Genomic DNA, 12611 nt, shown 5'->3' on the forward strand with positions numbered 1-12611 from the left:
CAGTGTAGGTTCAAAATGTGATGGGACAAAGCCATGAAAGTGGAATTTGTTGAGAACTGCTCCAGAAATTGAAGTTCCAGCTTCCAAAAGATGGGCAGGGGGAAGGGAGAAAATGTCCCCTAAGTTCCACGTGCTGGATGCCACTCACACTTGGAGTTTAGCTAATTCAGTTTACCCTTCCAGTATTGTTACTACTTGGTCTTATCTATAAGCTTTTAAGGAGTGCCAGGTTTTGTCCTCTGCAGTTTTGCCTTTTTAAAATTTATTGGTAGCCAGAATGCCCAAATTTATGGTAGAGATTCAATGTTAATGCTTCTTTTCCCCTTTGTAGTTGTTATATTTGCATTGTCACTGCTTTAAGAAAAGCAAATCCAGCAAACAGCACAGGGTTTGCAGGTGGTTCAGTGTAACTAAGGAAGGGGAAAATATTTTCCATGATGCACAACACTGTCATAGTTGCTAAAAATGAGATGTGGTGCAAATTTTTTCTTCTTCTGATAATACCTGTGCGTGTTAATACGGCACAGCATGTAAGTCCACTTGAGATCTTCAGTTCCTTACTGCATCCAAAATTATCATTTATTAAGTCACAGTAAAGCCTCTATAATATGTTATTTTTAAAGAATATCCCTTTAAAATAACATCTGAATTAGTGGAAAGACCTATTTAAAACACCACTGTGTTATGAATGGCAAAATTGTCAAGACTAAAACCAACACGAAGGATTATTTTTCCTAGAACAAATATTTCAGTAAGTGAAAGGGAGTGGCCAGATTTCGAATGTATGATTTGATCCAAGTGTTCTTAGAAGGTTTGGACCAACCAGTATTTCTTTTGTCTGAGATTTTTGAATGTTTATTTAGGCAGTTTGCTGTTTACTGCCTCTTTCTGTGGTAAGTAGAGAAGATACAATTTAGTTCTGAAAGGGTCGTGGTGTTCCCATTGATCTGCTGCAAGTTAAAAGTTTAACCACACTGCTGTGATTCATACCTGCATTCAAATGGCATTATTTGCCCTCATGTTCTTAAACAGAGGCTGGAAACAATATAAAAATTATGAGGAAGGTTTTTGTGGCACTAGCTGTAGGGAACAGGACACACAGCATTGTTCTTCCCGTTCTAATTTCAGCGTATTTCAATTTTTAATGTCGGAAAGGAGTTCTCCTTGCCTGGATTATATTGCAACAAACTTGCTTGTGCTTGCAATACCAGTTTTCTTGCTGTTTTAAAAAAGTCCTTCCCAGCTGCCCAGGCATCCTTTGGGGATTTCTGAACTCATGTTGCTGCAAACAGAATGTGACAATCTGAGAATGAGTCTTTTACTGTAACTTGTACCAGCAGCGGCCAGAGTTGTGTGTGTGTTTTCTGTTTGACTGGAGTATTGATAAGCAGCGTTAGATTGGTTTCAGTTTACAAATGCCTTTTAAAGTAATGAAACACCTTCCTTAAGCTCATGGACATGCACAAATCTGTGCACAATTCTGACTTTATTCTCTTATCTGAGCACTTTTTAAATGGTGCAAGTTTTTATAGACTTTTAGTTTTTGATACTGGTACACTTTCCTCTTAATAGCAGTTAGTAACTGAACCTGAGCATTGCTCACTGCAGAATCCTAAAATAGTTTGGGTTGGAAGGGATATTAAAGACAATCCAGTTCCAACCCCCTGCCATGGACAGGGACACCTTCCACTATCTCAGGTTGCTCCAAGCCCCGTCCAACCTGGCCTTGGACACTTCCAGGGATGGGGCAGCCACAACTTCTCTGGGCAACCTGTGCCAGGGCCTCCCCAGCCTCACAGGGAAGAATTTCTTCCTAATATCTAATCTAATCTCTCACCTTTCAATTTAAAGTGGTTCCCTCTTGTCCTGTCACTCTCTGTCTGTGTAAAAAGTTGCTCTCCCTCTTTTTTGTAAGCTCCCTTTACATACTGAAAGGCCACAAATACAGACTATGTGGAGATCAGAAAATCACTGTTGGACTTGTTGGACACCTCACAGGTGCTTTTAGAGGTGGAATTCTGGATATCTAACTTATGCTGGGCCTACAAAATCAGAAGGTTTAGTTTCTCTTTTCAGAGAGTGTTTGAAAGGTCACTCAGAATCTGTTCTACGTGACTTTCTTGTCAGAGCACCCGTGTGAACCTGCACACCTTCAGAGCATGATGGAATCCATACCTCAGGTTTTCCAGGGAGATCAGTTCCATTCCACACATGGCTCCTTCTTCCACTGAAATTTTCTTTATGTGTTAATAATTGTGTTAATAATGTATTAATAATTTGTGTTGATATATTTGTACATTCAGGTAGATGTGGCAGTCCCCTAATAATCTGAGAGGGGAGGAAAGATGGGGAATTGTATATTGGTGTGTGTGCTGGGACTCACTGAGAATTCCACTCACCCTCTAACTTTGGGATGGGGGAGTGTTTGGTTTTCTACCCAGCACAGGAAACAAATACTTCTAGGTAGGTAATACCTCGAAGTATAACAACAGATCATTAAAATATTTGGCGATCAAATCAAATATTACTTAAAATACTCTAAAACTTTTTTTTCAACTCTTCTGTATTACTCCATTTTATTTTAATGTGCATTCAAGATTTAATTCTCAGGAGTTTGAATCTGAGGGGAATCCCCAGATGTCCTATGTGCATTTCTTTCTTCCAAACTGCTTTTTATCTACAGTTTTCAGTCTTTAAAAATGCTACACTTGCTTTCAGTGAGCTGTATGTATTTTTTTACCAAGCTAGTATTTTTTTTCAATCCTGGTGGACCAATAAAGAAGTTGAAAAGCAAGGCCAGGGCTCCTGTTTGTTTAGTAACACCCTCTGCAGCCTTGTTCCTGCAGCCAGTGGTGCAGCTCCCAGCACTGCCTCTGTGTTGTGTCTTTTTGTCCTCCAGCAGTGCTGTCAAACAGTAACAGAGGAAATTCAGAAACATCTCAGAGCTTTTCCTGACCCTTGTAGGAGTTTTAAATGTTCCACACATGATGCTGTGTTTGGATGGAAACTATGCCTGGGCATCAGCAGGCATTTAGTGGGTTTCTTTTGGTTTAGATATTCTGCTTCCTCAGTCCAGAGACACATTTTAGCAGCAAGTTATTGTGTGTATTTACATTATTTGCTTTGGATATTACTTGGAAAACTCTCAGTGCACTGTCTCAGTATGATTGTAGTGGGCTGACATCACCATATGAGTCTAACAAGGGAAAAATGTGTTGATTTGGAAGCGGGTCTCAGCATGATGGAGAATCTCTGTAAGGTTATCTTGCTAAAGACTTCTGAGTACAATAACTATACATCTTAAATGCAGTTGTTGTGGTCTGGAAAACCAGGTCTGTATACATGAATTTATTTTTCTGCTGTGTGTTTTTTTTTCTCTAGTGTCCCAATGTAATATCAGCCTGAAGAAGCAGAGGAGTCGAAGTATCTTTAGCACCTTATTCTGCTGCTTTCGTGACTACAATGTCGAACCACCATCTACCAACAGCACCAGTGCTCTGCCTCCTTTGGTGGAGGAGAATGGAGGACTTCAGAAGGTCAGGATTTTATCTTATTTTGCTGTCATATGACTCTTTTGTAACCCAGGTTTAACTCTGCTCCCAAAGGTTTGTCTTAACCTGAGGGAAACCTGTTATGATTTAGAGAAAAAATTACTGTCTCGATGGTGAATTGCTAATACTTTCTATTCAGCTGCAGTTTAAAAGCAGTGTTTCCGTAGACAGTGTTGGCAGTATTAATTTTATAAGCAAACAACATTTAAAACCTGATTTAAGACACTAAAAAAAAGGTAGGCTTCTCATAAAATTTCAGCTGCTGAGTTGTCTCTGGCTTTGGTTCCCTTTTCCTGATTACAGGAAGGTTAAAATGTGTCCACTGGAGAGTAGTGGAACCTTTTAAATATCACTTAGAAGGGGTTTTAGTGACAGCAAAACAAATCAACAAGAGGGAGAACCATTATTTGGACCTTTTCCCCTAAACAGTTCGCTTCTATTTAATACATGCTGAATCCAGAATTATCAGCTTTTGGCCATTTTTCCATATTATTAAGCTTTGTTTACCTAATAAATCAATTGATAGAAATTTTAGCACTTCAAAGCATTTTGTGTAACAGCAAAATGTTACTTTGAATTCTAGGAATTACATTGCTTTACCATATTCACAGAATCACAACACTAATGATTTTATATGTTCTTTTTAATTCTGATAGCACTGAGAGTGTTTGTGTTATGAACTGAAGAATTTCAGTTCAATATGGCAAACACAGGAGTGCCATCTTTTCCATACATTTTTCCAGGACTTTGAAATTGGACATATAGGTGTATCCATGGTGGGGAATAATAGCAGAAATTGAGATCACAGAATCACCCTCCTGCTTTTCACCTAATTTTTCATGTCCAATGCAGTGGATTCCTTACCCACCTTTGTCCAGTCCATTTTATCCTGGTTTGGATTTTGCTGGTTATGTTTGAATTCTGAAAAGCTCAGGAGAAAGAGCAGAGGAGCTGCTTGGTGAAAGCAGATTAAAGTGATGGAGACTGAGAGTACGTGTGGAGGTGAAGTCTGAACTGGAGCAGTTCATGCTGAAAGTGCTCACGCAGAGGTGAAGTGCCCTGAGAATTCTGCCAAGAGGAGGAATTGTACATGTATTTTTAGACTTACTCTAAGCTAGCCAAGGTACATTCTGACTGAAATGAGGGAAATCCAGCCTGGATGTGCTGAAGGGAAAGCTGAGTAGTGTGTAGCATGTGCGCACACATTCATCTGAGAAACAAAAGGAGTGGGAAACTAATAAAATTTCCCTTTCCACTGTGCTGGGCAATGGAAAGTAGGCTGAAGTGAGACTACTGGCAAAACTACAGCTGAGAGAGAATGGGAGTTCATTAGAAAGAAAAACATAAAACAAAGTTTATTTTTTGCTACAGAAAACATGAGTAAAAACGGTCTGGAGTCGGTAGTTTCCAGATTGTATTTTCTAAAACACTTAATTACTTTCTAAATAAATCTTATGCCTTGAGTGAGTGATTGGCTCGTGTGTTCACACGAGTTTCCATCCCCACTCTGCTGCCTCAGTGAGCAGTTTTGGAGCTGGGCAACACTTGTACACAAGACCAAGACACAAATCACAGCATTCGTAGAATTAGCAGATTAAAACTTGAGTAAAAAAATTCAAGGAGTATGTGGAAGAGAAGCATTCATAGAATTACCAGGTTAAAACTTAAGAGAGTTAAAAAATTCAAGGAACATGTTGAAGAGAGTTTAATTAAAGAGTGTGTTTTCTTTAATTGAATGAAAGGCACTCAAATACTCAAACCTTTATAGAAGAAATCAAGCACAGCTGAACTTTTAGGTGGTTCTTCAGTGCAAATAAGTCTGTGACATGGCTATTTTAAATGCAGTATTAAAGACTAATAAGCTTTGTATGTGTTTTTATGTGCTGTTTTTATTGAGTACTAACACAGTGTAAATAAGAAATTCTTTAAAGAGAGTGTTGAAGACTTGGGTATGTTTGAATATTGTTACCCTGTCAGGCTGGTGCTTTTTGCCAGGAGAGCTGTTTTAGAACTGTGCAGGCTGCTTGAATTCGATGGAGTTACACTGAGCATCTTGTCTAGGTTCAGAAATTATAAGTAATGGGGGAAAGTACATGCAACAGTGGGCTTTGGATTCTAAATTGGTGAAATTAAATGTCCAGGAATGGCCAAATTACCTGTTTCAGGAAAAAAAATAAAGGTTGACAACACATTGCTTAAACCCCTCTGCTGTTAAATTAAAGCTCTTTTTTGCATTATTCTTATTGCCAGGTTAGAATTCTGTTGAACTGCTGCTCAAATGATCACTTACTTATATCTGCTATCTCATTTGTATGTTTTATAAATTAATTATCACATCACAGTTCACCTCTGGCCATGGCCCAGTCAGCTCATGTGTTGTGACCCTTTCCTTCAAAAATGGACAAAGAACATTGCTCAATAAACAGTGACCACTAGAAACCCATATAAAATGGCTTGGATGTACTTTCCTTCTGTCTTTACTGTTCAGTGGAGTTGTTACATGTAAACTGGTGATAAAGACTTCAGAGGAAGGGAAGGAGTGGGGAAGACAACTGCTGGTTTCACAGGAATTCAGTGTTTGTTCTGTGTTGCTTCTGGCATATTCTTGAAGCTGAAGTTGATGTGACAAGCTGACTCCCTTCTAATCAGGAATCTTGATTCTTTAAATGCTGACCTGTTCAAAAGGAAGGAAAGCAGGGGAGAGTATTCTATAAAGTAATTGAAAACACAGTTGTGAAATTCTGTTCAGAGTAATTGCATTGTGTGATTTAATTTTTATTATTATTATTATTATTATTATTTGGCTGTACTAGAAAAAATGAAATCAGTGCTTCAGATTAATCAGTGCTTCAGATTAATCAGTGCTTCATGATGTGACTTGATGATGCTTGACATGTCAAGTGTCATGTCACTTCTTCATAGGATTGGAAGAAACCCCAAATTGGGCATGGTTTTGAATAAACAATTTTTTTCAGCACTGACTTCTGTTCTGCTAGGGGGAAAAAAAAGCCCAAAAACTTCTTTGAAGTATTGAGTTCACTTTTAAACCTTCTCCTCACAGAGCAGCTGCTTGCCCAAGTGTGACTCTAATACTGGTAATGAATGGTCCATTCTGTCTCTTAAAGTTTCAATACAACATTTTTTTCAACAATAACTTGTATTTACTGAAACTGTGGTATATTTGTTTTTCTTAAAATGCAGCAGCTATTTAGCACAGCATGAAGATGTATTGTGGAGATGTAATGTCTGTGACAGTGGGTATATCAGCCTGCCTGCAGCTTGGATGCTGAGCCAGATGTGTCACTGGGAGCACACAATGTTCAGCCTCATGAAACCCTTGGTAATTTTTTCCTGCCTCCTCAGCAGCAGGCAGCTCCCCAACACCTTCCAGCCACATTTTTTTGTTTAGAGGCCAGAGTGTTGGAAGAGGGGAATTGGTTTTTGTTTTCTTCTGAATAAATTCAAGTCTCAATTCCCATTCTTCTGTTGGCAACTTGACTCAATTTGTGCAGTTTTCTGGGCGTGCTTCTGGATGTAAGTTTTTTTCCTTCTGGGTAAGTCTGTTATCTGAGTTTTGAGGTGTTTGCAGATAACAGATTTCATTCACTCAGGCTGCAAGGAGTGGGATCCAGATAGAGAGAGGTGAAAACAGCTAGATGCAAAATAGCTTTTTGTTCCCTCTGCTCTCAGCCCTGGTGGGTGAGGCAGCTCTGACAAGTCTATCGGCACTTTGCCATTTCACTCTCAACCCACTTCCACTGGAGTCATCCTTGCTTTTGTTTCACAGTGAGATCCAAATCGGGCAGATGGCTCGTGTTAACGAGATGAAGCATGAATGAGGGAAGTTTTTTTTATACTTGTTGGATTAGAGGAGAAGGTCTTGATCCACACTCAACAGGGAAGAAGACAGAATTAGGAGGAGGTTTATTCTGGGGGCAGCAGCTGCCCCTGCTGCTTTCCCTGTAGCTGCGTTCCCACCTCACCCATCCTAACAACTTACAAAAGTCAGGGCTCCTTCTCCCCACTGCTTTTTGCTGCACCATCATCTCCAAGGTGATGCTGGAAAGCTGTTTTGATGGCCTATGGTCATGTCTCCAACACTGTTCTCTTCTTCAGGAATCTGTTTTTAACACAGTGCAGGAAAAAGGATCTTCTCTATCCCACTGAATATGGTCCAGCAAAATGAGAAAAACAAGCTTGTAGGGAGCACATTCTTGAGGGCAAAGTAGTACCTCCTTCATGGAAGAGACCTTGAGGAGCAGCACGAGCTCTCTTTGAGGAGGAGACCATCAATGACACGCTTTCTGAGAGGATGTGGAAGCCACTCTCACTCTCCAGTGTGGAAAAAGATAACTGAGATTAATGTAAATCCTAGTACTTTTTCTCCTGCTTAACTTTTGCTGATCTGAGCAAGAAAATTCCAAGTGTTTGGTTCTGTTGGCCAACATCAATATGTGGTATGGAAGGTCTGTTTAGAAAACAAAACCCCCTCTGCATAGCTGAGGTTGGTTCCTCTCTCACTGCTCACTCATTCTGATCTTCTTTGCCTCCCAAAAAGTCCTCTGTATTAAGAGACAAAGCTTGATATTGAAAGTCAATGAAAGAGTCCAATAGTAACTATATTGCTGTTTTTAAAGAACCTGTCATGGTCTAGAATACGCTTTGAATTGAAGAAATGGATATGATGAAGCTGATCAAAATAACAGATTTTTCTCTAAAATGAAACAACTCCTTATCTTTGAATACAGACTGTTCTCAAAAAAAAAGCAAAATAATATGGCCTGTCACTTGGTGCTCATTGATCCCACACAAGACCATAGACAGCATTAATGAACAACGTGGTACTGGAAATGTTGTGTCTCTAAACCAAAATTACACAGCTAAGGGAAAAGATAGGATTTATCATTTCATCTGTGTATAGTGTGCTGTGAAAATAAAACAACCCTGATTTCAATGGTTGGACAAATCAGTTCCTGGGTTATTTTAGCGATACAATAGGGAAATTTTGGCATTCTAGGAACAGCTTTGTCCTGTTCCCAACATGAGGAGCTCGTGGAAAGCCTTCAACAAATGCAGTCATCTGTCATGTATTTCAAACGATACCGGTGTGACCTATTCCCCTTCCTGTTCCAAAGCATTAGGAAATGAGGCAGGACACTTTTAAGAAGTTTCCCATAGCAGGCTTGTTTTTAAAAAACATTTGCCTGTTGGTGAGCACTCATAATTTCCCAGCAGACTCGTGCAATTATCTTTCTGCTTGTTTTTTGCTGTTCTCATCTTTACCTTTTTGATGTTTGCAGAGGTACTTTTAGGGTTCCTCCTAGGAAATTTACTTGCTTTTTTATTATTGTTATTATTATTACTTAAGAAATTCTGTGAGAAAAATAAAGCAAACAGTAATGCAAGTCCTATAGCAGCTTCAGTTCTGGATTCCCATGGAAGTCAGTTCCACTAACAGAACATCAACGGGCTGAATTATGATCTTTTTCTTTTCTTATTGCTATTACCCTGAGGGAAAGTTGGATTCTTGCCAGCTAGTGTGTATGTGTTTTTCTAGAAATCATTGATACTTTTTACTAGTGCAGAGGTTTTGATAGTTCACGGTAGTTGCTGCTCTCTGGTTGCTTCTTCAACTTCTCAGGATTTTGGTCGAACTTCACTAAAAATTTCTGATGTTTTAGCACTAAAAAAAAGAGGACTTTAATACTGAATTACTTCTGTTTGTCAGTGATGTGTCAACACTGTGGTAGACATCAAAACAAGTAAGCTCGAGACTTCTTCAACTGGAAGAGGCCGTGCTAATGTTGAAAACAGCTCTTTCAGTGATTGCTCTGCTGGAAGTCAGAGCCTCTGTTGTCCAAGTATTCAAGAATTAAATCACCTTCCTAAGTAATATCTATGCTAGAAGGATCAGCTTCCTTTTTTTTTTTTTGTGCTGTGCCTACCAAAAAGCAAATACTTGTCCCCATTTTCTGCAATCCCTTACATATTTGGGTCAGTGACCCTGTGACCAGCCTTTCTCCATTTTGGAGCTGTCCTTGTCTCTGTATATCAGGACCCAGGAAGGGAAGAAAAAGTCAATCTGGCCAAGACTTTCTTGCCTCCTCCCAAGTACATAACAAAAAGTGAGACCATGGGAAGAGCTCTGATACTGTTGCCTCTTTCTGGGTGAAGAAAGTGAGATTTCTTGGGTTAGTTTTTATATTGCCTGGGCGAATACGCTGTTTTTTCTGAGTCAGTTGTCTCAAGTGAAAGTTCAGTTCAAGGAGTGGGTTTCTGCCCTGCTACCAAGGTCTGGCTCAGCCTCTTGCTGCTGCAGTGAAAACTGACAAATATACCCATTAGTAGATCTTAAAGCTGAAAAAGTTACAGTAAATACAGGTACTTTCTTATTGCCATCTCTTATTAATCATAGCATGGGTTTTACCAGTCCAGTCTCCTAAAAATCATAAATACCAGTGTACTAACAGATCATTCCAGCGACTAAAATGCAAGACCCTGTTTTTATTTTTTTTACCCTGGTTTCTTGAATACTTTGAACTTTTGGTTTAAAATGTTTGAGTGCTACATTTACTGCTCCAGACCTTTGTTCTACCCTTTAAAAGCCATTACCCTTACAGTGATTTTTTTTTTTTCTTTTTCCCCAGGGTGACCAGATGCAGGTCATGCCTATACCAAGTGTATGTATTTTTATCCCTTTTTCTTTTAATAATTTTCATAACTTTTGCTTTGTTTCATCTTATGTTGCAGTCTTAACAGGTCTGTTTTGTGTTGCATGTTAACAAAAGGATTTTATGTTCTGTCTGTGATGTTGTATACTCAGAGATGAATTGAACTGCACGTGTTCCACAGGGACTAAAAGAAGAGTTTGGGTTTTATGTGGATTTCATCTGAACTTTTACCATTTTGGAAATGCTTGAAGTACTCTAAAAGTTGAAGTTACTTATTTTAATAGAGGCAAAAGGTGACTCATCACCACTATGTGAGACACAGTTACAAAAACCTCTCACTTTTCCCAATATTCCAGTTGAAAGGAAGAGTTAGAGACTGTGAAACTTATTTGAAACAAGTCAGTTCAGGAAAACAGAGTACACTGGCTAGAGCTGCATTACTGCCCTTGTTTGAGATGATGCTCTTGGTATCAGCTGCTGTTTTATGGGCCTTAGTATTTCTGTTTATCTTGCCTGGATTAAACTTGGAATGCTGTTTGGCATCTGAATTATTTCTCAAGGCTAAATAAAAGGAAGGGAAAAAAAGAAGTTCTTCAAACTGAAGCTTTTAGTTTAATTAGTTTTAACCTTTTTTGGTCAAAAAGCTGCTCTTTTTTGCTTTTTTTTTATGAGGATGAAGGCTTAGGCTTTGTAAATCTGAAAATACTTTTTTTTTTTAGCTCCTTTGCTGTTTATAATACTTTATTATGCAGTTTTCCATAAAATAGCAGTGCTGATGTGCAGAGTTACTGACACAGCCCTCTTGTTTGAGATATTTGGTTGCCTTTAAAGACCTGGATACTCCCCAAGATACCATTTTTTTTCTTCTTTCCCTTCCTTCTCACATAGCCCAACATTACAAAGCCTCCTGTAAGAACCCTGTCCATGCTGCAGAGCAGAAGTGTCAGGAACTCACTGTGACTGTGCACATCTCCCCTCTCTCACCAGTTTTTCTCAGATTTAGGAACTGTTGGGAATTACTTTTTGTTGCTTACCTGGTATTTCTCATATGGCTCATGCATAGATTTGTGTGTCTGAACACACACACATGTACACACATGGAATTTATCTGTATGCAAGTCTAGAAATAGAAAAGATTGGATGGATGAAAATACAGATTCCTGAATCACTTTTCTTTTTACATACCTGCCAAATTCAGTTAGGTGACTGTAGTTGCTCTGCTGGTAGTTATTTGAACACAAAACATGTTCTGGCTGTGCTCTGACCTGGAATAAAATCTTTGCTAAGAGTGAGTGTAGGTATTGACAGAAAAAGAATTCAAAGAGAACAAAATTTTGAAATTATAAATGAGTACAGATCTGACAGGTACAGCAGTGAAATGAGATACTTTGTTAGGACATTGTCTTTGCAGTGTTAAAGCAGTGCTCTGTTAGATTTGGGTACTGGTAAGGAAATGAATGATTCAAGAAGGGATTTCTTTTTTTCCTCCCCCCTTTTTTTTTTTTAAGCTCAACTGTAATTTTGCTGACCTATATTCCCAGCACTTTAATAAGACAGTAAAGTCAACTTATCTCTGCAGTCATGACATAGAGTTCTCAGCAAGCAGGTGACTTTAAAACACACTCATTCCCCTTCCCTGGTGCCATCTGATGCTCCTTCCAGCAGGACATGGGGAATGTTGTCAAGCAACCATCGCCCGCGGGCAGTTGTGTGACATTTACTCTCCAGTGTCACAGTGCTCCTGGCTGTCAGACAGGGCCCAGCCAGCATCAGTGTGTCATCATCTAAATAAAGGCACAAGTGAGAGCTGCACGTGGAGAAAGTGGTAGAAAAGAAAATGCAACATTATGTTAGGAAAAAACCACCTAAAATTAGTCTTCCAAGGGCTGTTTGTCCAGAGGGTCCCTCTGAGGCAGCTCTGAACTGTGTGTTTGAGACCCATTAAGGCAGAAATTCTTGGTGCCCTGCTACACAGGGGTGAGAACTGGGCTGTTTGAACTGTATGGAGGAAAATCTTCTAAACACAGAGTGAGCTTGGTCACAATTAAGTGGACATTTACTTTTTATAGGGCTCGTTGCAAATGTCATCACTTCAAGTGCTTAGAGAACCCCTTAACGACTCTGAAAAGTGCTCTGCCCATTCCCCCACTCATTAAACTTTCAGGTGGAAACCTCCAGTCAAAATAGGAGGATTTTTGGAGCTTTATAATGCCTGTATAAAACTTGGCTGTCTGCTGAGATCACCTGTTTGAAAGCTTCCATTGCTTTATGTGCGTTTTGTGTTGCTTTTCGATGCATTTATATGTGCAATGCAGTGAAAGAGATCTTCTGCTAAGCAGATTTGTCCTGTATTAATTGCAATTAATTTAAAGTTGATTGAGTTAATATG

At 39.2% G+C, this 12611-nt stretch overlaps 1 protein-coding gene across 7 annotated transcripts in view; it reads left to right on the forward strand.

Moving 5' to 3' along the window:
- CTDSPL (CTD small phosphatase like) overlaps positions 1 to 12611 on the forward strand; it is an 86407-nt gene that overhangs the window by 43039 nt on the left and 30757 nt on the right. For 5 of the 7 annotated variants that reach the window (XM_027695504.1, XM_027695505.1, XM_027695503.1 and 2 more), the window contains exons 2-3: positions 3382 to 3536; positions 10199 to 10231. In XM_027695504.1, the coding sequence (XP_027551305.1) occupies positions 3382 to 3536; positions 10199 to 10231 (188 nt within the window). The remainder of the gene's footprint in view (positions 1 to 3381; positions 3537 to 10198; positions 10232 to 12611) is intronic. The other 2 variants (XM_027695507.1, XM_027695509.1) reach the window with 1 other exon arrangement.

Source organism: Neopelma chrysocephalum, unplaced genomic scaffold (genome assembly GCF_003984885.1).
Source record: "Neopelma chrysocephalum unplaced genomic scaffold, ASM398488v2 Primary Assembly neopelma1_101, whole genome shotgun sequence".
In the NCBI taxonomy this organism is placed as follows: Eukaryota; Metazoa; Chordata; class Aves; order Passeriformes; family Pipridae; genus Neopelma; species Neopelma chrysocephalum.